This window comes from Syngnathoides biaculeatus, chromosome 5 (genome assembly GCF_019802595.1).
Source record: "Syngnathoides biaculeatus isolate LvHL_M chromosome 5, ASM1980259v1, whole genome shotgun sequence".
NCBI lineage: Eukaryota > Metazoa > Chordata > Actinopteri > Syngnathiformes > Syngnathidae > Syngnathoides > Syngnathoides biaculeatus.
This window is the reverse complement of record NC_084644.1, coordinates 22349785-22377685: the sequence shown is the minus strand read 5'-3', so window position 1 is coordinate 22377685 and position 27901 is coordinate 22349785. Positions and strand designations below refer to the sequence as shown.

At 40.6% G+C, this 27901-nt stretch overlaps 1 protein-coding gene and 1 long non-coding RNA gene across 5 annotated transcripts in view; one reads left to right on the top strand and one right to left on the bottom strand.

Annotated features, from left to right (window-relative positions):
- Nucleotides 1–12: 12 nt before the first annotated feature.
- Nucleotides 13–27750, bottom strand: depdc1b (DEP domain containing 1B). Of its 4 annotated transcripts, none has more exons than XM_061820889.1 (11): nucleotides 27608–27750; nucleotides 23164–23429; nucleotides 22889–23033; nucleotides 19860–19987; nucleotides 19645–19775; nucleotides 19513–19560; nucleotides 15978–16118; nucleotides 15715–15881; nucleotides 14367–14543; nucleotides 10435–10617; nucleotides 13–586 (listed from the first exon to the last, which is right to left on the bottom strand). In XM_061820889.1, the coding sequence occupies exons 1-11, from the start codon at nucleotides 27653–27655 to the stop codon at nucleotides 440–442; spliced, it is 1581 nt and encodes a 526-aa protein (XP_061676873.1). In that variant the 5' UTR covers nucleotides 27656–27750; the 3' UTR covers nucleotides 13–439. The 4 variants fall into 4 exon arrangements, with proteins under 4 accessions (XP_061676873.1, XP_061676875.1, XP_061676872.1 ...); XM_061820891.1 differs by lacking the exon at nucleotides 13–586 and adding an exon at nucleotides 2175–2438; XM_061820888.1 differs by lacking the exon at nucleotides 13–586 and adding an exon at nucleotides 7388–10338.
- The window catches only part of LOC133501263 (uncharacterized), a 52509-nt gene continuing 44132 nt past the window's right edge, over nucleotides 19525–27901 (top strand). The window contains exons 1-3 of the long non-coding RNA XR_009795141.1: nucleotides 19525–19593; nucleotides 22551–22737; nucleotides 24551–24653. This is a non-coding gene — a long non-coding RNA (uncharacterized LOC133501263). The remainder of the gene's footprint in view (nucleotides 19594–22550; nucleotides 22738–24550; nucleotides 24654–27901) is intronic.

Sequence of the window (27901 nt, the reverse complement as noted above, 5' to 3'; positions counted from 1 at the left end):
GGCACTACTGTCACTTCCTGATTTCCTAGCTCAGAATGTAGTCTTTTTTTCTTCCATGTACTAATTTATTTATTAATTGTCTCATCAAATGGTAAATTCATAAAGGCAGCCCTGCGAACTTGTGGTTAAGAACTCTATCTTATCGAGCACATGGAGACAGACAACAGTTGCACTCACAATCACAACTAGGGGCCGAATATCTATTAATGTTGCATGTTTTTGGGATGTGGGAGGAAACCGGAGCGGCCGGAGAAAACCCACACAGGCACAGGGAGAACATGCAAACTCCAAACAGGCGGAGCCAGGATTTGAACCCCGGACCTCAGAACTGTGAGGCCGACGCTCTACAGTTTTTCACTGCACCGCTTTGCATTGCTTTCATTTAATAAAAACAAAATTTTTAATGCTTATTTCATGAAAAAAAAATATGGAGTGTTCATCAATGGAACAATTTTGTAACTTGTTGCTGCACCATCCAATAATGAGCACTAGAATGTGATATATTGCTTACGTACCTTTGTGTACTATTTCCCCGCAGTCTTGTGATGTTACAGTGAGGTTTCAGGAGGGAGGATGCGGCTGGTATCTATGGAGATGATAAGCCATCTACCGTAATTAACATACATAAAATGTCCAGAGAAAATTTTAGTGCTCATTTTCTTTTTCACACTGCTTCTAAAAAGACATGATTGTTCATGCAGTAAGTGCTTATTAAATAGGATCTATTTTAAATATTAAGGACATGGACAATGTCATGTAATGTGTCACAGTATTTTGACTTCACTGAGCAAAGCTCTTGGACTCGACCAGATAATTGCTCAGAACCCTTCCTTGTAGCTCTATTTCCAAATCAATCCTGACTGTAATATTGATTGTATGTCATTGTATAATATATTCTTAATCTTGAAGATGAAGATTTCAAGCAGATGTAATGTTTTTGTGATAGTGCCACAATTCTGTAAATACTGTCAAATCAAAATAGAGAAAATATACTGGTCCTAGGTGAGAAACTCATACACACAATTATTTTTGGTGGTCAGTTAGTTCAATGTTTGATTTTGTTTCACGACTCTGTAGCTGTAGGTACCTTAGAGTTAATGTATGTGCAGCTTGTATGTTCTTTGTTATAAGTAGCATAGTTATGAGCTACAAATAAACATCTTTTTTTTTCTCTCTGTGCTGTGACAGAAAATCTTTTTATTCGACATAAACTGTTCCAAATCTGTGGTTGTTGTTGTAATATTCAGGATAATTATGTCTTTATGTAGTGTGTGTATTAAAGTATGTGTTCCCATCCAAAAAATATTTTGAGTCTGTGGTTTGAAATTCCCCTGTGTTTACTTTGAATTGAAATTTTCTTTGTTCATTCCATTTAACTGCATTTCCATAAAAGGAGGTTTGTCTTCATTCTCAGTGAAAGTATGAACTGATGTTTTAGACTTCCTTTGCACTCACAATGAGTTGTGAAAAATAAAAGAGAAGGTTCCCATCAGTTAAGATCCACCTATAGTTTGTTTTGTTGCTCACACACCAGTGGGGACAATTTCCTGGCATCATGTACAGTATTATGCGAGGTCTATTTGATTAGTGTGAACATTTTTCAAGGGAAAATGTTTATTATAATTTAAAAAATAATAATTGACTGTTGTGGGCTGTAAGACATATGGAACACACAGATGGTTACTCTCTACTAGATAATAATCCCCATTATTGGTTAAAAAGTTAATAAGCAGTTTTAAATATAAATGTTTTTTTTAGCCTAAAGGGAAGGGATTTCAGAGTATTGTCCAACTGCTTGGAAGGCATTGTCTCCCATGGTGGCAAATTTAGTCCTGGGATGGTTGAGGGAGTGGGCTCTGGTGGACTGGAGGCACTTTGGGGTACTGTATTAGGTGAGAAGCTAGTTGAGATATGAGCTGGCATTGCCATGGAGACACTGGTGGGTAAGTAGGCAGAGTTTGTAGAGGACTTGGTGGCAGACATGCCTTCATTTTATCCACTGGATTGGAAGTTCTCATGCAGATTGAATGTGAAGTTGAGGAGCAACAAGTTTTTCCCCAAACTTTGGAAAGGAAGGACAGATTAATAATGAATGCATAGTTTGAATTTTATAGAGCTGTGGGGAACTTGAACACTGTGAAGAGAATTGTTTATAATAGCAGTGACAAGTGGGCTCAAGCAATGACACTGGGGAGGGTCAGGGGGAAAATTATAGCCTCTCATTCCCTTTAAGATGACTACTACCTCTTGCAACAGTACCTCAGTGAGTTGTGAAGTAGTAGTAAGCGGCACAGGATCAGTGTGTACTGGTGTTGAGAAGGAAGGTGCAGGAAAGGCGGATCAGATAGATTCCACTTGGAAAAGAAGTCCAGGAGCCCATCACACTGCTTCTCGGTGTGGTGGCACATTACAGATCTGGGGTTTCAGTAGGTGATCTCCTATGGAAAACCACTGTTTTGTGTTATTATTTTATCAGAATAAAATCTAGATGTTGCTGTGGCTGGTGCTTTAAAATAGACTTTCTGGTGGTCACGATAATCCTGCCTGTGCTAAGACAGGTGCAACAATCTGCGCTCACTTCTCTTCACACACAGTAGTTCTCTGAAACATGGCGCCATCCTGAAGAAATCTACATTCATTTTGGTTTTTGTTTAGGGCAATAGAGGGGTACTCATATCAGTCTTTTCTTTAGCAGATGAAATGCATAGGATTTGAATCTGAAAAGTGAAATTCTAAAGCAGGGGTCTCAAACTGGTGACCACTGGTGGCCATTTTCAGACCCCAAGATGATATTTTGTGTCCCTCAAATTTTATCCAAATGGCACTTTTAGTGTTGTCTGCAGAGATGATGAACCAACGATTCACAGTGAGGTGTATGGCTCTCGGGGGCGTGACATCGACCAGGCTTGATGCAAGCAGAGAAATATTTTTCAGTGAGTGAAAAATTACAGCAGTGTTCCCATGGAGTTTTATTAGTAGTTTTGTACACAACTTGTTTACACAAGCTTTCTTGTTGATCTTATTTTTAGTTAAAAAACAAATTTGAGATGATTGGATTTTTCTACATTTCTAATTTAAATCGCGCGTATGTGCATGCGCGTCGAGATGCAGCCTGGCCTCAACCAGGCTCTGCCTCCAGCGACCCCAAGGTAAATTGATTTTGAAACTCCTGATCTACAGGACTAAATTATTTCCCTTGATGAACTGCTTCATTATTTTGGTCGTGTCGTTTGGGTCATTATGCATGATTATGTCCCACTTGATTTTTGTTCTGTCATGACCAGAATATGGGGTTGGACCCAAATGCACGACTCGGGAGACGTAGAGGCAGTTCAGGAAACGTATTTATTCAGTCCAGTGTCGAGGATCAGGCAGGCAGTCAGCGGGAGCAGCAGTAAGAAGGAGGCAGGTCAGTGGGCAGGCAGGGGTCGATACATGGAAGATCAGGAACGGAATCAGAGGAGTGCGGGAACAAGGCATGAGCAACGATCTGGCAAAGGCCAGAACGTACTACGAGGAGTCCTATTTGTATCTGTCCTAATTACGGAGAGCGAGCCGCAGGTGTGCAAACATCATGGTCCAAGGAAATTCAAGTCTAACCTCATCTGTGAGCCTATTACCACAGCAAACACGAAGGGGATCAGAGCTGATTCCTGATGCAGTCCCACCTCCACCTTAAATTGTTCTGCCATACCAACGGCACACCTCATTTATCTCACTATTCTGCTGCCCTCATACAAGTCATGTGCTATTCTAACATATTTCTTCGCAACACCAGACATACACATGGAGTACCACATTTCCTGTCTTGGTACTCTGTCATAGGCTTTCTCTGTATCCACAAAGACACAGTGGAGTTCCTTCTGATCTTCTCTGTAGTTTTTCACGAGTATCTTCAAGGCAAATAATGCATGTGGTACTCTTTATAAGGATGAAACCATGCTGTTGCTCCCTGATACTGACTTCTGTCATGAGTATACCCTCGACTCGCTCTCATAATTTCATTGTGTGGCTCATCAACTTCCAACAACCTCATAGTTCCCACAGCTCTGCAAATCGCCTTTGTTCTTAAATAATGGAAACGAGCACACTTTTCCTCCATTCTTCAGGCATCTTCTCGCCTGCTAGTATTCTGTTGAATAAGTTGGTTAAAAACTCCCCAGCCACCTCTCCAAATTGCTTCCATACCTCCACAGGTATGTCATCAGGATCAACTGTTTTTCCACTTTTCATCCTCTTCAATGCCTTTTTAACTTCCCCCTTACTAATCATTGCCACTTCCTAGTCTTTCACACTTCCCTCTTCTATGCTTTCTTCTCTCTTATTATCTTCATTTATCAACTTCTCAATTAGTTCTTTCCACCTATTTAGCACACTACTCGCACTAGTCAACACATTTCCATCTCTATCCTTAATCACCCTTATGTGCTGCACTCTTTTGCATCTCTATCTCTCTGTCTGGACAACCTGAAGCAATCCTTTTCGCCTTCTTTCATCTCCAACCTGGTGTACACGTCATTATATGCCTCTCGTTTAGCCTTCGCCATCTCTAACTTGATGTTGCATCTCAATGTAGTGCTGTTGCCTCACCGCAGTCCTCTCAGTGTTCCACTTCTTCTTCGCTAATCTCTTTCCTTGTATTACTTCCTGTATTTTGGGGATCTACCAACAAGTCTCCTTCTCCCCTTTCCTTCCAGAAGACACCCCAAGTACTCGCCTGCCTGATTCTGCAATCACTTTGGCTGTAGTAGTCTCGTCTTCTTGGAGGCAAGACATTCTTAGCCAGCTCTTCCTTTAAAACAGTGATTCCCAAACAGTGTACAGTGTACATTAGTGTGCCATGAGTGCTCTTCAGGTGTGCCGTGGGAAGTTATCCAGTTTTATGTAGTTGTTAAAAAAACTTTTGTTCCAAGAAATAATGTATCTTTATTCATCTTTTTATGCCAGTGAGGCACAATGACAGACAGAACAAAAAAAAATCCTCTTCTATTAGATGGCAGGAGGTACATACAGTAATTAATAGATCAATTTTTGGTGACATTTACTTTTGTTGGTGTGCCGTGGAATTTTTCAATTGTAAAATATGTGCATTGGCTCTACAAAGGTTGGAAATCACTGCTTTAAAATAACCCCTACTCTATTTCTCTTCCCATCTATTCCATGCTAAAATAATTTAAAACCTGCCCCTAAACTTCTAGTCTTAGTACCTACTCACCTGCTCTCTCGGTTACATATTTCAACGTTTCTCCTAATCATCATGTCAACCAGCTTCTTCGCTTTTCCTGTCATTGTCCCAACATTCAAAGTCCCAACACTCAGTTGTAGGCTCTGCACATTCCTCTTCTGCTTCTGCCGACGAATCCACTTTCCTCCTCTTCTTTGTCCTCCACCCACAGTAGCTGAATTTCCACTGATGCCCTGCAGGTTACAAGTGCTTGGGGAGGGCATTGTTAACCTGGGCCAAAACCGTTCCGGTGAGGGATTCTTTTGATGGACGCTCATTTTTGTTTGTCAAAGTTTTACGCTGGATCCCCTTCCTGACGCACCCCTCTACATTTATCCTGGATTGGGACCGGCCTACTGATTGCACTGGCTTGTGCCCCCATAGGGCTGCATTTATGAATAATGCTACATACCCCTTTGTAATTGGCGGCACGGTGGAGCAGCTGTAAAGCACTGGCCTCACAGTTCTGAGGACTAGAGTTCAATACCGGCCATTTCTGTCTGTCGTATGCATGTTCTCCCCATGCCTGCGTGAGTTTTCTCTGGGCACTCCGGAGTCCTCCCACATCCCAAAAACATGCATACATTAATTGGACACTCTGCCCCTAGGTGTGATTGTGAGTGCAACAGTTGTCTGTCTCCATGTTCTCTGTGAATGACTGGCAACCAATTCAGGGTGTGTACGCCGCCTCCTGCCCGATGACAGCTCCAGCACTCTGATGACCCTTGTGAGGATAAGCAGTTAAGAAAATGGATACATCTTTGTAATATTTCCCTCTACCTTAGCCATCTACCTGTGAACAAAAAATCAAGATGCTAGGCCTGTAAGCAGTGGCACAGTGGATGACTGGTTAGCAGATATGCCTCACACACTGAAAAAACCGGGTTCAAATCAGGCCTCGCCTGTGTGAACTTTGGATGTTCTCCCTTTGCAGGTTTTCTACACTTGCATTAGAAGCAAAAAGAAAGAATCAGATACCTTTTTGTGAAGCTTGTTTAGCCGCATAAGTCAATTTTACCTAAAAAATTGTTTGGATGGTACCCTGTAATAGTCTCTATCATTATCGAGTACTTCAGGGGCTGAAGCACTTTGAGCTAATGATGTGAGTGATCTTGGGCTATTCTGTTATCTACATATATATTTGACTGGCAGTTTTTTGTGTTTTTATTTTTTAAACATACCTTAATCTGTAAATTCATTTTCCTCGACGACTTGGCAGACAGGAAGCTATAATTTATATTTTCGTTCATAAAACTCTTCCCTTAAGATTAACATTGCGAAATGCGGTCTTGAAAATCATTTTGACTGACTCAATCAAAGGTTGTACCACATGGGTAGAAGAGGCTCATGCTGCAAACGTGATTGTTATCATCACAATAAATTCATGAATGACTCTAAAGAACACATGAGACTCAATGTTTGAAACATGATAATTTACCTGCTTAGCTTTCTTAAGTTCATGTGTTGTTCGTGACGAATCCTAAAATCTAGAAATATTTCTGAACAACATAACAGAGCAGAGGAATATTTTCTCTCTCTTTTTGTTTGGTTTAAGGTCAGTATGATCATGTAATACTGTACATGGGCACTGTGAACCTTTCAAAAGCTACAGCTACAAGTCTTTCTCCAGAAACCTATTACTGAGAAACAGTTTGAACAAGCATAACACAATATGATGCAAAGATAGCAACTCACAGAGCCTCACTGCTAATAAGTGAAATCTATCTATATCCATCCATCAATCTATTTTCTGAGCCGCTTCTCCTCACAAGGGTTGGAGGAGTGCTGGAGACAATCCCAGCTGTCATCGGGCAGGGTACACTATACCGTGGTTGTTAGTTTAGGTTGTCAGGGCACATGGAGACAACAGTCGCACTCACAATCACACAAAAAGGGCAATTCAGTCTCCATTCGCAGGGCCCGGAGAAAACCCACACAGGCACGGGGAGAACATGCATACTCCACACAGGTTGGGCCGGGATTTGAACCCTGGTTCTCCGAAGTGTGATGTCCAAGCTCTACAGCTGCACCAAGGTGCCGTCTCGCTCTCTCTTTCTATACATACAGTTTGTATGTGTGTGTGTGTGTGTGTGTGTGTGTGTGTGTGGAGTTTGCATGTTCTACCTGTGCCTGTGTGGGTTCTCTCCGGTTTCCCCCCTCTTCCCAAAAACATGCAACATTAATTGGCGACTTTAAATTGCCATTAGGTGTGATTCTGAGTGTAAATGGTTGTCTGTCTCAATGTGCCCTGTGATTGCAACCAGTTCAGGGTGTACCCCACCTGCTGCCCTAAGTTAGCTGGGATAGGCTACAGCTCTCCGCGACCCCTGTGGGGATAAGCGCCTAAGAAAATGGATGGATGGATCATAGTTAATATTTGGCACACAGCACAGACAAAGTTAAATACCATATTAGTGAATAACTTGCATCTCACTTGATGGCGTTAGGGTTACCTTTCATGCCCTGATGGGACAGATTTATGTCATAAAGCCTAAAGAGTTTTGGCAATTATGATCCAATACCTGGAAAAAATGTAAATGAGAGAAAAATACAATCTCAATATAACCTATATCTAATCAAGGTATGAACATATGTACAGTGAGACTTTGATCTTGCAGGGATATTTCTTTTTGTTCAAAGAAAATTCCATCGTTATGCTTTGATACTACAGTAAGAAATACAAATATAATCTCAAATCGGGATATTAGAGGACAAAACAAAATACATTTAAGACATCAAATAATGTTTCACTTTTCAGCAAACTCAAAGTTCAAGTGTAACAGTTGTTCCAGCATTATTTTTACAAATATTTTAGAGTAGTAATCAAGAAAGATACATTTATAAAAATAAAACATCTCTGAAACAACACTTTCAGTGAATCTGACTGACAAAACAGCAGTTACAAATAATTTAGTTCATAATACATTGAAATATGTACCAATTAAAGTTACCACATACAGTATATTCTGGTATGTGAACAAAAAAGGAAAATGTTTTGAGCGTGCACATCATACAAGATCTAAAGAATATGTTGGGAGAATTTTTGTAAATTGCCAGTATTCAATTAGAAAGTGTATCTGTCATTGCGTATTTAAAATTTAACTGCTGAAAGACACACTTTGCAGGTAAAAGCAGACAATTATAAAACATAAGTTCACATTGCATCAAATAACTTTAAAAAAGCTGATCATCATGATTATTACAAATGAAAGTTAACATCGGCCTAACATAAAAATGTATGCAGTCTATACTAGTTCTCTTACCGAATGCAACAGTGTTTTAAAATAAACGTATTGATTTTGACGTGATAATGTTTAGACCCAGTAACACTCAAATATTTTTGAAATGCAATAATTTTACCCGAGTACAATTTAAATTTGCATAACATTTTAGCAGGTACCTGCAATTATAACTCAATGTAACAAATAGCAGTGGTTGTTTTCGTTAATTGTAAACATGATTTTAATTAATTGATCAAACAATCTCTTTTTTGTTATTTCCAGTGTCGTTAGTGGTTTCATCTGCTGCAGGTTTCTTAATGTTTAATTTCAGCCTTCTAAACCACAATGGACCTTTCCGACTGGCGATCTTCAGCTCCACACCCCTTTGCGACAGTTTCCATCTCCCACAATCTTCCAAAATGGCGACTGAACAGAACAGGTTTGAAATGGATTCTCTGTTGCGTATTCCCGGTAACATTGCGGTATGTTTTTTGCCAAATATGCTAGAGTTGTCCAAGAGGGTCTCAACTATTTCAAGCAAGGATATTTTAACGGAATTATTTTGGACGGGGCAGGACGCAATGTCAGTGTTACAGCGAAATGTTGATCGATGCAAAAAAGTTTGACGCCGCACAAACATCATATTGAAATCCAACAGCACAAAATAGTGGAATCGAACTGCACATGTAAAGCAGGGTGAGTACTTTTTACTTGGAAGGATCACGAGTCTTTATAAGTGAGTGGGTGTATTCGTTTGACTTGGCTCGTGATGGAACCCAGTGCTCTGTCCTAAAAGACCAATGTGATACAAATAGGCAAATAGACATTTCTCTTGCATGACATCGCACATTTACGTATCACTAACCCGACTCTTCGGTATAAAACATTACACACTTCATTCAGCAGGTCAGTGATACACTAACAAAGGGATAGTTGTTCTCCTGCAATGTATAAAGCTCTGATAATAGTGAAATCAAATTAAGAGAAGATACTTCACCCTTACTTACCTTCGAGCATATAGCCTTGTGTTTGTTATTGTCCACACTTAGTTGTAAAATGCGTGCTCTTCCACGAGCGTTAATCCATCATAGACACTTCTTCAACTGTGTTTTAGACCTTGGACAATGAATTAAGTGGGCCCCTTGTAACCTAGCTGGATATCTTTCATCAGAATTGGACGTTCCCCAAGCGCATCTGAGGACCAAATTTGTTTTGTAACATTAACTTTTCAAAGTGCACGCGACTGATAACCAGCATTGCTTGTGGGACATGATGAGAAGAGGGGCGTGTCAAGCCAGGGGTTAAGACAATGTGGCTATCTGATTGGCTATTATTGTAATAGTGATTGACAGGTCGGAAAGGTCCATAGTTACTGTAGTTGGGTAGTTATTACCTAATACTGAACTGAGTGTTCAAGTATAACCAAGAGAAAATGAGTTAAAGTTATTTTCCTACTTTGGCAATTTCCCACCCCAGTACCTAGCTGCTAGTCAAGCTACCACAAAATATTTGAACCTTTAGCGGCTGCACCTGCCCATGAGTTGATCATATTGGCCCGTAATGAATATAATTGAAAGAGCATAATGACCAACTACCTTTTCCAAACTTTTCGTTAAACTTTTTCATCAGAGGGTTTGTGAAACTTTTTTTTCCCCAAACACACACTGATGTGAAGACTCGGAAAAAAGTCACCACGCTTAAAACTAAACCAGACTCAAGTGGTGTAGTTTATGCCCTAAAACTCCAGCTCCTCTGAAAAGGGTTTGAGGGTTTCTTGAGATTGAAAAACATGACGTGAGGTTTGAGCCGAGGGGTTTTCTGAGGTATGACAGCTGCTCTACTTTCCTCAGAGGGGAATCGATTGCGGTAGATTTCAGGATATGATTTTTGGAACTGAAAAGAAACAAGTATTGTATAATGTACCAAAGTCAAATGGAAGGACGTTTCTATGAGTATTTTATAAGATTATCTGTTCACATGAATGCATACCTGTTTAAGTCTTTTCCTTTTGTCCTTGAAGGGAAGTTCTTTGTCCGAGATTAGGCCTTCCAGTAGGTCTTGCAGGGGAGTCTGGGTACCGATCACCTTCGGCTCCTCCGACTCCACCTTGCTAATCTGTTTATAAAAAGCTGGAGATGTGCTGAAGTCTGTATCAGAACCTGCATATTTTATCTGATGGGGGGGGGGGGGGGGGGGGGAAGAACAAAAAAATGCATCTCAAGTGACTTTGTTCTGTGCAATTATTTAACATGTGTGCCTGTAATGCTTAAATAAACTCCAGTTCCAATATTTTATGCAACAGGGTTCATACTCAGTCTGACCAAAAAAATTTAAGGGCTTTTTAGGGGCATTCTTAGGGGCTGACACGAAAAATTTAGGGCCGACACGAAAAATTTTGGGCCATCGTGGGAAATCAAGAGTAAGGAAAAAAGACTCACCCATTGGTGCCATCAACCGTTCTTGATTCATCAAATGTTCCAGTACCTCAGTACCTGTGACAGTGATCACCTGTCGCCCCTTGTGGTAGTTCTCATTGATATGACCATTGTCAACGTCTTCACATAACAGTATACAGAAAAACAGATTCTAACTACAATTGCAACTGTATACACAAATGTCTTCGACTGATGTCTGTTTCAGCACCTCTACTCTAGCTCCTTGAGCCTACCCAGTGCCTCCTCTATTTCTTGCAGCAGAGGTGCCAAAGTGGCTCTCTTGTCCTTTGCTCTGCCTCTGAGTGCATTGGCCTCGGTGATAAACCTCAGATTCCTCTCTTCTTCTGCCTCCTCACTCAGTGGTTAGAGCACTGGTTTGGTAAACCAGGGGTTGTGGGTTCATATCCCACTGGGGCCTCCACTCCCTTGCGTCAGGAAGGGCAGCCGGCGTAAAAATTGTGCCAAACATATATGTGCGTTCATCTGAGATGATACGCTGTGGTGACCCCAAAAGGGACAAGCCGAAAGAAACAACGTCAGTCTCTATTCTGGCTTTTTTGGCTTTAAGGCAGTAGAGATGAAAAGTGGGCAGCGATGCCAAATGTAGCCAGGTAGGAAGTCTTCCTTTCCCCACAGTGGTAATTTTTAGCAATCTCACTGTCTGGGAACATGACTGCAAACACTTTCGAATTATTTTCACAAGATTTGTTATTGTAATGGCTGCAGATCACTTTTAAAGTCCACACGATGTCTGCCTTTAACGAGTCCGTCTTCGTGTATTGAACTACGTTCATAACGCCTGACTTCTGGCTGGTTGAAGTCGATGGCTGGACAACTGTAAGTGTGCATTAGGGATCGCAACCGGTTACAAATAACCGGTTATAACCGTTTTTCTTTTTTTTTTTTTTAAACCGAAACCGTAATCGGTTAAAATTTCCAATCATTTCTTCCGGTTCCGGTACTACACATTGGGCTATTTTTTCAACATCATTTCCATTTTTTCGCTGTTAGAGTAAAGTTGGACTCAAAAGAACATTCAGTTAAATCAAAGAAACATCAAACATGGCATCGAGGAAACGCTCGGTATACTTTCATGCCCTTTCTGAAAGTCCGAAAGAAGAACGTCAACATTAAAACATTTTTACCAAAAAAATAACAAAAATTTAACTTACACAAGTGCGTTGTTGAAAGCCACATTCAACAAGCTTGTTTGTCAATATTGCATACAAACTACCCCATTACTGGGGAGTAAATTAAAGATCGATGGTGTAGCGCCGGAGAAAAGGATTCGGAGGCGGAGTGTCGGACAAAGGAACAAAACTTGTTTTATTGGCAGACATCAAAACACTACTCGCATAACGGGGGGAACTCTGTGAACTCGTCACTCCGGAAGAGCAACAACAAAAACAGTCCGAGGTCCTGCGGGTGAATTATGTAAACACCACTATGGTACCGGTTTTAAAGCCAGTTAATCGTTTTTTTGCTACAGCTGTTTGGTTAAAACCGGTTATGAAAGTCAGCGTTTTTTTGCGATCCCTAGTGCGCATGCACTGCTAGTACCACTGCTTGAAGTTGATGCTTCACTATCTTGATATTTTAGAAACACATTCATACCAACGGAAGATGAGAGAGTCTTCGCCAAATCAGCGTGTCTCCTGTTTTTCCGGTGCGACTCCAGCGCTTTGACGCCCATCTTTTCAAGCTGGTAACTCTGCTTGCACAGATGGCAATAAAACATGTGCCGATCTTTTAGATCTCGACGAACCCAGCTCCCAAACTCCTTACTTTCAACCCAAGCTTCTTGAAAAATGCACTTCACCGTGATACAAGTTGGATCGATGAAAGAACTACGCTACGTCGTAACGAAGACGAAGTGAAATGCCTACTCACGGAAACAAACAATGGAATATCGACAAGATGGCGACTAGTTGTCAACACGGTGACTTCCGTTGACAATTTCCGGCTGTTTTGGACGCCAGACGGATTGCTATTTTTTTTTTAATTAAAGATTAAAGAATTTTGGCGGTAGAGGTCCTCCCTTTGATTTTTTTTTAATTTAAGGCCTTTTTAGGGGCTTCACCGGTTTTCGCGGATTTTAAGGACTTTTAGGAGCCCCTAAACGTACCTTCGAAAATTTAGGGGTTTTTAGGGACTTTTAAGGCCGCGTGCGAACCCTGTGCAAGCTTGTTCTCATAAAATGATATATTACCCCCTTACGAGGAATAACACTGAGGTTATGTACATGTGTCAACGATGAACTAAAGAAGACATGCTTTTGTTACCATGTTTGACTACAAGAGAAAGAAAACTTTTACACATTTTGATGATAAGATGCTACGATAGAGCTCGTGAACGTGACGTCACCATTTTCACGGCGCCATGTTGCTGGTCAAAAAGAGCTGCTCGACAGTGTGGGGGACATTGAACCGGAGCAGAATATACACAATGCCGGAGACTTATTGTGCTGTTGGATGTTACGACATACGAGACAGACATTCAAAGAGATCATTCTATGGAATACCAGCTGAAAAGACGAGAAAAGATTGATGGATTTCGGCAATTAAACGTGATGGATGGTCCTCAACCAAATAAACACGACGGTGTAGCGATCACTTCACTTCAGGTAGGAATTATTCTTCTCAATCTCAAATTCTCAAGAAGTATTTATAATGCCCAGTTGGCTCATTTGAGAACAATGCATTTAAAAAGAGAAAAAAAACCGACAGGGAGTCATCTCCAACTTACACAAAACGTGTTGCAGCCACACATTAATCTTCGGCAGACTTTTTTTCCCCTTCATTATTTGTATTGAAAAAATCTGAGTGGCTCTATTGCTATGTGGGATTTATCCTTGATTAAGAACAGATCCAGCAACAAAGTATTTGATGCGTCCAGACTTTTCTATGCTTTCAAACTCTTCCGTGTATATCTCGATGACTTACTCACCAGATACATGTGTAGACCCAGTTATACAAGTCAAGCGGAAGCGAATTAACAGTCCAATTTCTTATCGGCGAAAACATCGACTTCGGCATTAAATATGGGTCCTCTATGCCTTGTGTCTCTAAGTTTTCCACGTACCTTCGTTTATTATCACCTTCTAAATCTTTAACGTTATCGAACAAAACTCTAGCGATCGTGCTATAAGACGTATTTTCGCGTCCCCTCCAATCGATTTAGCATTGAACAGTGGTTTGTTTGACTGACACTTCCGCCCAGTGACGTGATTTGATGACGCTCTATTGTGACATGTAATTCCAGAAATTGACTGTAGGTGTGCAACCAGAGGGAAAGAGCAACAAAGTGAGCCTTTTTCTCTTCCTGTTAGGCATATCATCTAAAAAGCAGAGACAAACCTAATACGTCAGTTGTACCACTTTATGACGGAAAATCTAAAGAACTGCATCTTAGACTGCAGCAGGAAGCTGATGTTGGACATAACCAATAATTATGAGAAAATTGCACTTATTTCTAAATGAGACAGACCTGAACTCTTCGGAGGTGGGAAAGATGCTCCTCAACTTGGTGGCGCAGCTTATTGGGCACTTGAAAGATGGTGTTGTGGTGCTCCATCATGAAAGTGACCAGCTTTGTGGCAAGCAGCTCATCTAAGTCCATTTCATCTGGGGAGCCCAAAACGCAGTGAGAGAAGGTCTGCACCATCTAGGTGGGGGCGAGTTCAGGAAGCAATTTATAATCGATCATCCAGCTGCAACCTAGCAAAAACAGTTTACTGCATGCTTGCTTTGCATCTAACATACAGTAACTATGACAGTTCAATGTCACAATCCAAGGAAAAAACATTTTGAAAATAGTATCATCCATGGCATGTCAATCAATATTTTATACCGCTTGTACTCAGAGTTAGAAAATACTGCAAGGAACAGTTAACCAGTCGATCTAACGTGTTATCCACATCAATGGTCACAAGTTTGTCGTGACCGAAAGAACAAGATCACGGGAAAAAAAGCAGTTCACACTCCGGAGGACTAGTGTTCAGAATCCGGCTTTGCCTGGGTGGAGTTTGCATGTTCTCCTTGTACCAGTGTGGGTTTCCTCCTGCATCACAAAAACATGTGTGGTAGGTTGATTGAAGACTCTAAATTGCCAGTAGGTGTGCATGTGAGTGGGAATGGTTGTTTATGTGAGCCCTGGAATTGGCTGGCGACTGATTCAAAGTGTACCCTGGCTATTTCCCGAAAATAGCTTGGATATGCTTCAGCACTCCCGCGGCCCTTATGAGGATAAGCGGTGGTGACAATGGATGGATGTATCATTTTGATGATTGTACCAAAAATCATGACAAATAAATTCCCCATTATTGGGAAACTATAATGTAATGTCAAAGGAGAACAATGCTTAACGTATAACGTTAAAATATATAGAAAAACAAGTGATTTTTACTGTAGAAATTGAGCTGGAATTTGCCCACTGAAAGGTATTTTAATGTTAATCAATCTACGTGTACTGAAGAAAATTTTTATCAAATTAATAAACTTATGAAGATGAACCAATATTAAAAAAGTAACTGATCAATGTTAAGAATTGTCTATTTCAATTATTACAATTTTTCAAATTCACTCAGATTTCTTGAATTAGTAAAAATAGATAAGTATTTGAAGTCGTTTTATATGTCTGCATCTGACTAGTGACCATTTCAGCGTGTAGTCTGCCTTTCACCAGAAGATGACTGGAATAGGCTCCAGCAATCCCATGACCATTGTGAGGATAAGATGCTTGGTATTGAGGTATAGTCTCAAAGTCAGAATTCGGGTATCTAGACACAATGAGTACTAATAATGGAAAGTGGGACTGTTCCTGTTAGAATCCATACCAGTGTGTGGGTGGCAATAGTGTCATTGAGTGGTGGCAGATGAGCATTCTTAGAGACCCGCGCCATGAGTCTTAGCAAAAGCTGAAGATGCCTTCTATTGGGTGGTGGCAGCAAAAGACTGCTGACTTGAAGAGCCTCAGTGGCCAAGTCTTGTTCCTGGAGTAGACCTGGAGGGAAGATTTAATAGGCAAAAAAGGATACAATGAAACAAAGTGTTCATAGTTTTACATAAAAACAGCTTTGGTTAAAAAACAAAAACTCACTGAGAATGTTGACAAAGACTTCATAGAGATGAAAAGTCAACAGGGGTTCTTTAAGTCCCTGATAGTAATCAATTACTGTTTTCAAGACATCCCTTTCAAATCCTGGGTAAACTGGTTGTTTGGAGTCATTGGCATTGGGCCCTGAAACAAAAGAAGACATTTTTAGTTCTTTACACACTGAAGTTGGCAGTGAGAAATACAGTAACCTGCAAAGGTACCAGAGTAGCAACAAAGACCACTGAGACCTTTGTCCATTTAATTACTGTAGTGTCAACAGTTATGAAATTAAATTTCAAAAGGCTCTAAAAAGTTGACACATTGGTCAAGGAAGAATCAAATTAATTTTGGTGAGGATTTGGATAATGGTGTCAATACATTACTTTATTTTCACCGAGTATATTTATCATTCAAGTCCTTCAACACCAATGTGAGCCAACCATGCTTTTAAAGTGCCGTTGACACCCAAATATACATTTTAAAATACATATTGTTATGAAAACTACATATAATATTATTCACTTCAAGACCGTACAATAAATAAATTGTACTGAATTTGGACTGAATGTTGTGAATACTCGACGTGGGACGCCCCTGGTGATGACTAAGGACTAAAACCATCATCTGTGTAATCTAACCTAACCTGTGTAATCCATCCTGTGTATTCGTTTGAGTTGAAGCTGTACGGCCTAGCCTAGCCTAACCTGGCCCGATAACATCAAGCAACGTATGTCATCAAATATTTGTTGAGGAGGTAATCATCAAAACGTTAGTACTTATACGACCGACAAAACCCACGTTTCGTTTACAACAAGGACTGTGAGTACTTAGCAGGAAGTTGGGCAAGTAGAAAAGTCAACATAAACTTGCTTATAGGCCCAGACCACCTTAGCTTAGCTGCCTAACAACGAGAGGCGTTTGTGATCAAAGCGTGCTGTTGAAGAAACATCGAACGTGAGTAACTTCATAACTTGTACGACGAGGGCCGTGAGGACTTACAGGAAATTTAAAAAGTCTTATCTTAGTACCCAAATTGGTGCCGTATTGTTCGTCTTGAAGGTGCTTGGCCTAAGTGAGCCTAGCACGCTAAAAACATTTCCTACAAAGAATATACAACGAGGACCAAACATTGAGCGTGGACTTAACATTCAACTACTCGAGCAGTGATTCCCAAACAGTGTGCCAGGGTACATTAGTGTGCCGTGAGCCCGCTTCAGGTGTGCCGTGGGAAGTTGTCCAATTTTATGTTATGGCTAAAAAAAAAACCATTTATTTCCAAGAAACAATGTATGTTTATTCATCTATTTATGCCACTGCAGCACAATGACAGACAGAACACAATATCCTCTTCTATTAGATGGCAGGAAGTACATACAGTAATTAATCTATCCATTTTTGGTGACATTTACTTTTCTTGGTGTGCCTAGGGATTTTTCAATTGTAAAAATATGTGCATGGCTCTATAAAGGTTGTGCGAGTGTGAGGGCAATTGTGGTTTGAATCCCTTCCATCCACATATCCTTTAAATCGCTATATCCTTTATATTTTCAAACAGGTGGTATGAGCTGTGCCGACTGTGTTTATTTGATTGTTTTTATTTGACTAACTTTAACATAGTTTCGGTAGAATGTAAATTCTGTAACTTATGTGTTGACTTTGTTTATTTGATTGCTTGTTTTTGACTCTGCAGCCCAGAGGGGGGCACAATTGTTTAGAGGGAACATTGGCTGACAAATTTTTTTTTTTTTTAGGCACGCCGTCCCGCGATCCACTAAGACTGCCTCGCGATCGATCGACACATTGCACACCCCTGCTCTAGATGGACAGGAAGAGCTCCCAGAAGACTGGAATACTCCTGCCAAGGTGCTCAGAGAGGCAGGCAGGAGAGTACTTGGGTGCCTTCTGGTAGGAAAGGGGAGAAGGACACTTGGTGGTAGATCCCCAAAATACAGGAAGTCATCCAAGGAAAGAGATTAGCAAAGAAGAAGTGGGACATGGAGAGGACTTAGAAAATAAAAATTATGTTTTTAACATGTCAGTGGCCCTTTCAATACGTCACTGTGCAGTAGGGGTGCAATTGTGGAGCGGAAACTAATCTAAACCGTCACAAAACCACTTTACAAAGCCTCACATTCACCCAGATATTCATCCACCAATGGTTGCTATGCAAGATGGTGCCAGTTTTACTGGGAGCAAATTAGGGTTCATTGTCTTGGTCAAGGACACTTCGACATGCAAACAGTCGAAGCTGGGATTCGAACTGGTTACCTTTCAGTCACTGGCCGACCGGCATGAAAAAGAACTTCCCAAATGTCCAACGAACCTGCTACCCAAGTAAAGATATGTGGTATGGAGAATGGAGGAATTGGATGGTCTTCTGTAGCCACAGACCCTTTCCAAAAACCTTTATTTTCATTGATAAGTTGATTCTATATATCCAATCAAAAAGGTTCAGAGACCACAATTTAAACCATTTCCAGTACTTATTTGTTAATTTTTATATAATGTGGGCTCCTAGCTTCAAAAACCTTGACAAAAATCAGAACTTAAAATAATTTGAATACTGTAAAGAAATTACTCCAAATTTTGCAGGCCATAAATGTTTTAAACGGGGTGTCACACACTGATCATCTAATAAACTCAAAGCACCTGCACAGGTTTCTCCAGGTGTCATTAAATCGCTTCAGTTTGGCAAAAGAAGATGCACCAGCAAAACAGATGACCAAACAGAGATGATTCAAGAATCTAGCAGGGATCCAGAAAAAGTGGAATGAGGTCGGAGTCACGGCTTCAAGACATGAGAGAGGCTACAACTGTCAGGTTTCTCTGGTTAAGCCACTGCTGAACATGAACCAATATATTAAGTGTCAAAACCTGGCTAAGGAGAAGAAGGACTGGACTTTTGGCCAGTGGTCTAATGTCGTCTTTTTAAATAAAAACAGAGAGTGCCTTTCCTTCAAGAATCAAGGTCCAAGGGTTTTGGGGAAGACTTATTATTTAATATTTATCCATCCACTTTCTTAGCCACTTATCCTCAAAAGGGTTGCAGGAGTGCTGGAGCCTATCCCAGCTGTCGACAGGCAGGAGCCAGGGTACACCCTGAACCGGTTGCCAGCCAATCGCAGGGCACATGGAGACAGACAACAGTGGCACTCACAATCACACCTAGGAGCAATTTAGAGTGTACAATTAATATTGCATGTTTTTGGGATGTGGGAGGAAACCGGAGTGCCCGGAAAAAACCCACGCAGCCACAGGGAGAAGACACAAACTCCACACAGGTGGGTCCAGGATTGAACCTCGTACCTCAGAACTGTGAGGGCAACGCTTTCCAGCTGATCCACCGTGCTGCCCATATTTAATATTTATTTAATGAAAATAAACTTTTCTATAAAGTTCAATTTTTTGGAAAGGGTCTCTGTATACAGTATACTGTAATTTCTGAAGGTCAGTCACAAATATATCTTCTAAATCTGAAAAACAGGTGTCAATTCACCGCAGTTTTTTTTTCTACAGTAAAATATTGCATTCAACTTACAGTTGGCCAAGCATTTCATTGCTGATATCACCCAGTATGGCATGTCATCTGAAGACAAGAGGAATCAGAGTGATCAGTCAGGTAATTAATCAGAAACAGAATATATTCTGAAGTCCTGGAATATGCTATTACCAGCATTGTTCTCCAACACAACTATGCCTGACTTATTGACGTTGAAGACGTTGTGAACTATGTAATTGCCTTTTATGTGAGCTGGATTTAACACACCATCCAACGTTGTTAGACCCAGCACTCGCTGTAAACTGGCAATCAAATCATATAATACATCAAGAAAATTAACAGCACGCAAAGTAGCAATAATCAACACTGACGAGATTACTACATACTGTGAAGCTGTCATTGATTTCCAGATATGATCCACCTGCTTGCGAGTGACATCTTTTCTGCGAATGAGCTTGCATTCATGCACATCCCCAATCGCTACGCTGTGCCTTTTGGTCCAAAAATCGGGAGTCTATTAAAAAGGACAGATATGTAAACACCATTTTCAGGTTAAAGCATTTTGGTACATCTACCTAATGTACATAAATCATGACAACCATAATATTAAATCATGAATGTGGGTGTGAATGGTTGTTTGTTTAAATGTGCCCTGTGATTGGCTGCCGACCAGTTTTGGGTTTCCCCCACTCTCGCCCAGTGAGCTGGGATCGGCTCCAGTATGCCCATGACCCACAGGAGGGCAAGAGGCTGGGTACACAATGAACTGTTTGCCAGCCAGTCACAGGGTACACACAAACAACCAACTATTCACACACATATTCACACCGAGGGCCAATTGACCCCTCCGTACAGGGCACTTAACCAAGCCTCCTGAAGTGACGTCACGCCACGTGCGCTAACGTAACACAAACAGTAAAAATGGCAAATACAATACAATACATTCTGAACTGAGACTGCTTCTGAATTCATTCAAATCAACGACATATTATAGATTCTAAATACAATACATTCTTAACTGAGAGAGACGCCATGCTTCTGAGTTCATTCAATCATTCACACGTAGCAATCTTATGGTAGCGGAGAACGTCTCATTCATTTATACGAGACGTGTATTAAAAATCAAATTTAGGGCATATCTTCATGCAAACACAGTCTGGTTAACTTTCGGCCGCGAGCCAGCAAGAAATCGATACGTTTGTGGAGTCCGATCATCGCTAAATATCGCTCAACAAAGAATAAGTGTGTCAATCGTTCACACGTAGCAATCTTATGCTAGCGGAGAACGTCTCATTCATTTATACGAGACGTGTATTAAAAATCAAATTTAGGGCATATCTTCGTGCAAACACAGTCTGGTTAACTTTCGGCCGTGAGCCAGCAAGAAATCGATACGTTTGTGCAGTCCGATCATCGCTAAATATCGCTCAACAAAGAATAAGTGTGTCAATCGTTCACACGTAGCAATGTTATGCTAGCAGAGAACGTCTCATTCATTTATACGAGACGTGTATTAAAAATCAAATTTAGGGCATATCTTCGTGCAAACACAGTCTGGTTAACTTTCGGCCGCGAGCCAGCAAGTAATCAATATGATTGTGCAGTCCGATCATCGCCAAATATCGCTCAACAAAGAATAAGTGTGTCAATCGTTCACACGTAGCAATGTTATGCTAGCGGAGAACGTCTCATTCATTTATACGAGACGTGTATTAAAAATCAAATTTAGGGCATATCTTCGTGCAAACACAGTCTGGTTAAGCTTCTGGCCGCGAGCCAGCAAGAAATCGATACGTTGTGCAGTCCGATCATCGCTAAATATCGCTCAACAAAGAATAAGTGTGTCAATCGTTCACACGTAGCAATGTTATGCTAGTGGAGAACGTCTCATTCATTTATACGAGACGTGTATTAAAAATCAAATTTAGGGCATATCTTCGTGCAAACACAGTCTGGTTAACTTTCGGGCGCGAGCCAGCAAGAAATCAATATGATTGTGCAGTCCGATCATCCCTAAATATCGCTCAACAAAGAATAAGTGTGTCAATCGTTCACACGCAGCAGTGTTATGCGAGCGAAGAACTTCGAATTCATTTATACGAGACATGTATTGAAAATCAAATATAGGGCATACCTTCGTGCAAACATATGTGTTCTGGTTGATATTAGATGGATTTAGTTGATGTTGCGGTCTTCCACAAACTTTGACCCATCGAAGGCATTTTTCGTACTGGGTCTTCGGTTTTGGAAAGGGTACGAATCGAACTCAACCAACTAGCCTTTCAGGATACCTGTCGTCACTATTACAAAGTCCGTGACTACACCTCTTAACCATATTTTTTGTTAAATAACCCAAATACGCGATAAAACGCTAACTAAACCTATACTGGACCATGCAATGTTGTCTGAGAAAATGGCGGGAGCAAAAACGGGCTTTGGTTTATGCAGATCTCTGGCCTCTGATTGGTCAGTGACGCGGATTGCGCAATATCCACGGAGGGGTCAATTTAGAGTCTTCGATTAACCTACCATCATGTTTTTGGGAAATGGGAGGGAGCCAGAGTACCTGGATTTGAACCCAGGTCGTCAGAACTGTGAGGCTGATATGCTAACCAGTCATGCACCATTCCAATGCTCTAGCTGACTATATTAACAAAATATTTTATCCATTCTTATCCTAGAAAAAACAAAGGGTTGGTATTGACCGATAACAAGCATTTAAATCGGCTTCAATGTCTTAATTCAACGATCCGATCCATGACCTCATTGATCCGTTCTGCAAAAGACAGTTACTGTGCGTTGACATCATCCAAAGTATATTTGAATACAAAAGAGTATTTTTTTAGTCTTGCCACATCTTTTAACTACAACTATACATTTCTGACGGCCAATGAAGTTATTAAAAAAAAAATACATGGTGGCATGGGCAGGCGACACATCTGAGACAATACATAATGCCAGGATCAGAATACAAGACAAATTTCCTCCTTAACTATTGCACTATGTCAGACTTCTGCAATAAAATCTCATATGCTGATACTGCCGCATCCGTTTTTTTTTTTTTTTTTTTTTAACAGTTATTGAGATTTATCTTATCAACTCAAATGCGACAGTATCCACTCCTTACCGTGGCGATGACAACGCAAGTGGATCACCGTGACGGTGTTATAAGAAGAAAACAGGGACCAAAAAAAATGTGTGTTGGTGGTCAACGGTGCTCAGGACAGGGGAGGATATTCGTTCGAAGACGGGAGGCTTGATGAGGTATGGTCACACTTTAATACGAGGTGTTATGTAGCCTAGCGAGGTTGGTCGAACAACTAATCAAAGTATTGTAACATTGTATTCTGACTTAAACTTACAAATTTGTAGCACTGTGAAAAACCCAAGAGGGGAAAAATTGCTACTGTCTCACCATGGCCGCAGAGTTCACAAGTGCTGTGTTCTCCTGCTGCGGTAGTTCTTCGTAGTCATCCCAGCGAATGAGTCTCGGCAGGTCAGTGCTGTTTCTTGACAGGGATCTCGATGGAAAAGACTTTAGGGGAGACAAAGTGGGGAATCTAAAACAAAAAGGAGACATCAATGAGCTAAGCCAAGTGGTATTATTCACAAAGTATCTCACACATACAATATTATGTGGGATCAGGAAAATATCCAAATTTTCTACAGTAACCAGTCCAGTATGTGTACCTGTACAAATGACTGTTATCGTCAAAGTCCTCCGTCCCATGGCGTCCCTTTATGTCTTCAATGACATGAGCTTTGAGAAACTTTTTGAGCAGCTGCAAGGTCTGGTAGCGGGTCACCTCTGGCCCAAAGTTGCAATTGTGCCGGAGAAGCTGATGGAGATAATCCACCGCCTCGGACCCTGAGAAACTGCAGTCATAGTAGCGGAAGTGTGCCCAATGTCTTCTTAATGGCATACCTCCACGGAAGAGTTGAATGGTCTCATTCCACTGAAAAAAAAGGAAATATCACCTGTCAGGAATATTCCACTGGAAATAAAGGAAATCATCACCTGTCAGGAACATTCTAGATATTTTGCTAGGGACCGTTTCATTTTTGCAGAAAGATTTGAGTCTCAAAATAATCAGATTGAACGAGAGACTCAAAACAACACAAATATAATTAATATGAAGATTTGGATTAACAAATTATGTGTAAAATTAATCTACATGTTACAAATTCTGATGTTCATGCACAGTTGAGGTTTTTTTGCTGGTGCTGTGCTTGTATTTTCCCAAAGGTTCTGTGCCAGTGTAATGTTGTCACAGGGTCAACTATTTAATGCCACTCTTTTAAATTTAAAAGTCGAAATCAACATTTAAAAGAAATACATGTTTTTAAAAGCACCCCAAAAAGTTGCCTGAATAATGGCCTGCAGGCTTAATGCCTACATATAATAGAAAACACAACTGGGATGCTAGCATTGAGCATCGATAGTCAATTTAGGAATTCTTTAGATATACTCGGTTGAAGCCAGACGTTTACATGCATTGTGCAAAAACATTACATTTTTGTCTCAGTCTGAAGTCAAATCAGACTAAACCGCTCCTGTTTCAAGTTGAGTTCAAAATTGGGAACTTTTGACACTGAATAAAAGTTCTCTCGAAAATTCTCTCATTGTTGTGGCATTTAACAAAATTAAATAATTTTGTTGATCCTGACTGACCTGAAAAAGGACAGGTATTGTCTGATTTGAATTGAACAGTGAGACAAAAAAAATGAAGTGTCTTGCACAACGTATGTAACTTCTGGATTCAACTGTAGAAACTGAAGCGAAAACGCCTATGAGGCACAGCTGTCAACTTCTACCGCAAGGAGCTGATAACCTTTGCATTCCTGCCTTTGGACCCTCAACGAGTAGCCGTTTCCAAAAGACACAGGAAATCTGGTTCATGCTACCCAGCCATAAACTGGTCATCACTCTTCCTCCAGCCATACTTACCTTTTCCGAGGGACTTATCTCATGAGGAAGAATTTGGGAAATGTGATAGTTCAGAATAAATGGATGACAATGGATTTATTACGTAGTTGGACAAGCCACAATAGAATTTATATTCGCTGCCATCTGCAGGAACGCAAATGACGTCAACTCAAAGAACCGTCTGAGATCGATTGGTGGAGCATGAGCGACATCCGCTGGCATATAAGAGTCACTGCAAGCTTAACGGTCATTGGTAAGTGTCTGTTTTGACATTTTATGAACTTTGGACGAATGCTCCGAATCTATATCATGATACCAATGTCATTAGTAGCTGTTTCTTTCTGTAAAATATCAGAGGCAGAATTGTTGCAAGGCACAGATCCGGCCAAGGTTACTTTTCCAGCACTTAGGGTTCCTAAGAGCAGTGGCCTCCATAATCCTGAAATGTTAGATGTTTTGGAACCACCATACCCTTTTTAGAACTGGTTGTCCGGCCAAACTGAGCAAATAGGGGAATAGAGCCTTGGCGAGAATGGTAGATAACCCAAAGATCACCGTGGCTGAGCTCCAGGAAGATGGGAGAAAGTCCTAGAAAGTAAACCATCACTGCAGCCCCTCCCGCATGGAGTTTGATACAAAAAAATAAAAAACAAAAAAGCACATCCAAGATGGCTTCGTCTGATGAGACCAAAAATAGAGCATTTTGGCCTTAATTCTTAGCACTATATGTGGAGAAAAGGGAACTGCTCATCATCTATCCAATAGAGTCCCAACAGTGAACCAAGGTGGTGGCAGCATCATGCTGTGGAGGTGTTTTTTGGCTCAAGGGACAAGATGACTGTCCCTGCAACAAGAGACAGCCTTGTACTATGTGGTTGGTTCAATCTGATTTGAATACTAAAATTCTGATGAGGCACCTCCTCAGACAGGCTATATCAGTGTCATCCTTTACATCTTTAACCTGACACACTCCACGAGTCACATGACTTTTGTTTACGATGCCCACTGGACGGCAAAACTACAATACAACTTGCGTTTTTTAGTGATCATTTTGTGAATATTGGCTTGCTTATAAGCGTCTTACGGCCTTTTCTTCATGATATTTCATTGCATGGCTTATGGTTGTACGAACAGACAGAAAAAGGGTCTGACACTTCAGGCATTGTTTCCCTTTTGATGGGCATTCAGCTAATTTACTGTGGTATCCTCCACACTTGTTACATATTTTTATGGAGGTCTTTGGGCTGTCAATATGCCTACGAGCAACTTTACTTTCCAGGTTTGCGGTGGCTAACACGAACCTCATGATTCTTTAGCCATAACCTTCAGCTGCACTTTTGATAACTTGTGGGAGTGGGCTATGTATAATTTTTTCGTAATCGGTTTTTAGCAACTTATCTTCCTCTCCAGTCAGTGTCCACGTATTGCTGACATGCCGTCCTTTATCGCCGATCCACAGCAAGAGGAAACTGCACTTTTCCTCTTAAGATCTGTGTTTAAGCAATCTCGTGAACATGTGTTCGGCGTATTGCTTGAATCTCCGCCACACATCTGGTAGATTGGATGAGTTGGAACACCGAACGCCTCCTCGTTGTCTTCGTTTTTTTTTCCGTGAGTTTGTGTTCCCCCCGTGAGTCCGTAGTTATATTACCGGCACTCTGACACCATATTATGATCTTGCTGTCGTGTTATAGAATAACGTAGACGTGAGTCCAACTGTACTTTTTAAGGTGGGTGATATTTATTTCGCTTTTCCACCCGACAACCTCTGTAGCTCACTTTCTTATCGTCCTGTCTCGTCGTGCCCCGCTGACGTTGCCACAATCACAATTACACCACAACTGCTATATAGGAGAAGTCCTATAGCTCAATCTATAAATGAGAGCTTACTTGCTCTCGAGTTTCACATGTGGGTTCTTTCTGTATTCGTCACTCCAGCACAAGTGCCTCAATCACCTCTGGTTACAGTGTTCGTTTGTCATAGGACTTTCAAGATAAAAAATCAAGTGATAACCATAGTCAAAACATTACAGTATACATTTATCGGTTCCTAACCATGATATGTAGACATGATCTTGCCGTACAAAATGGCGTTGTAAACAAAAAACATGTGGTCGGTGTGAAAATGAAAAGTATCTATGAGTATGCAACTATACCTCATACAGGAGATCATCTGCAACAGTTCAGAATCAACATTTATCAAACAACATGACAAAACCATTTTTTAAAAATCCCAAGTTACACCCTACTCGTCAGTGATGCTGATTATTAAATGTAAAAATGTGTGCAGATTGCTACAGATGTGTTGTTACCTCGTGAAACTTCACTCTCATTGCTAAACTGTATCTTTCTAAAGGTACATCAACACTAGCAAGCTCTCCTGATTCTGAAGGTCCTCGGAAGATTCGATTGACTGGGCAGTAAAGTTGGTTGAAATTTGATTGGACAAAAAAATAAAAAATGCAACAAGCACATTTACATAATGAAAGCAGGTTTATAAAGAGAATCACGAAAAGAAAAGACTGTGGGGAATAATTTTGTAAATTTTTATGGAACAAATACAGAGTTGTATTATAACTTTCGTTTTAAATGTACGTTTGTCCTTCTTATAGTATTCAGTGACAGCCTTAAAGAGAAGGCTTTACTGGCCCTGACGGTTGACCACCGGAGGGCTGTACTACAGGTACAGCCATTTTATAACTTGGTTTTTAAGGTGCTATAGAAAGTTATTACTATCATTTTACACTTTGTTACTTACTACTAATACTACTTTGTAACTCGAGGGTTTTCAATTGTTACTTTTACAAGCGTAGCAAATCTAAATCAATACGTATTATGTGACCAATGACTTTCAAAAGAAATTTCGCAAAATATACTTTGCAATTGTTCTGCAATATTTTTGTGTAATTATGGCAAAGTGCAAACTATCGAAAAGTGGGCGTTAGTTTGGGAATATTCGAGTAGTGTAGTACGTGTAGTACTATGTTGTCTAGCTAGCACAGTCAAAACGAACAGCTACCGATATGCGACAAAAATTTACATGGCAGTTATGCGATTAAAAATATATATACAGTATATCTAACCATTATATTTACGTATGAACTGCGTTATCCAGTTGTTTGATATCGATGATAAACAATAAAATCTGACACTAACAAACAAAAACAGACGAAACGCCTTTTGATTAAATTTATTAACATTACTCACCAGCTTTGTTGCCCTGTACGGCCCTGCTCCAATCACTCTTCCCTCCATTACCCGTAACAGTTATAACATTTACCGGTTCAAAAACATTTAAATCTAAACTACTTTTAGAGACCGAAAATGAGTGTTCTGATTCCGTCCGGACAACGGACGGAAACGTTGTGACCAACTTTGAATCTCCCACGTCACATAAACCGGACAACGTGATTGGATGAAAAGCTGAGCATGTGCTCAGCAGAGTCACTGTCGATGTTGCCTGGACAACAAGAGAACGCAAGTATTTTCTGGATAGTGTCA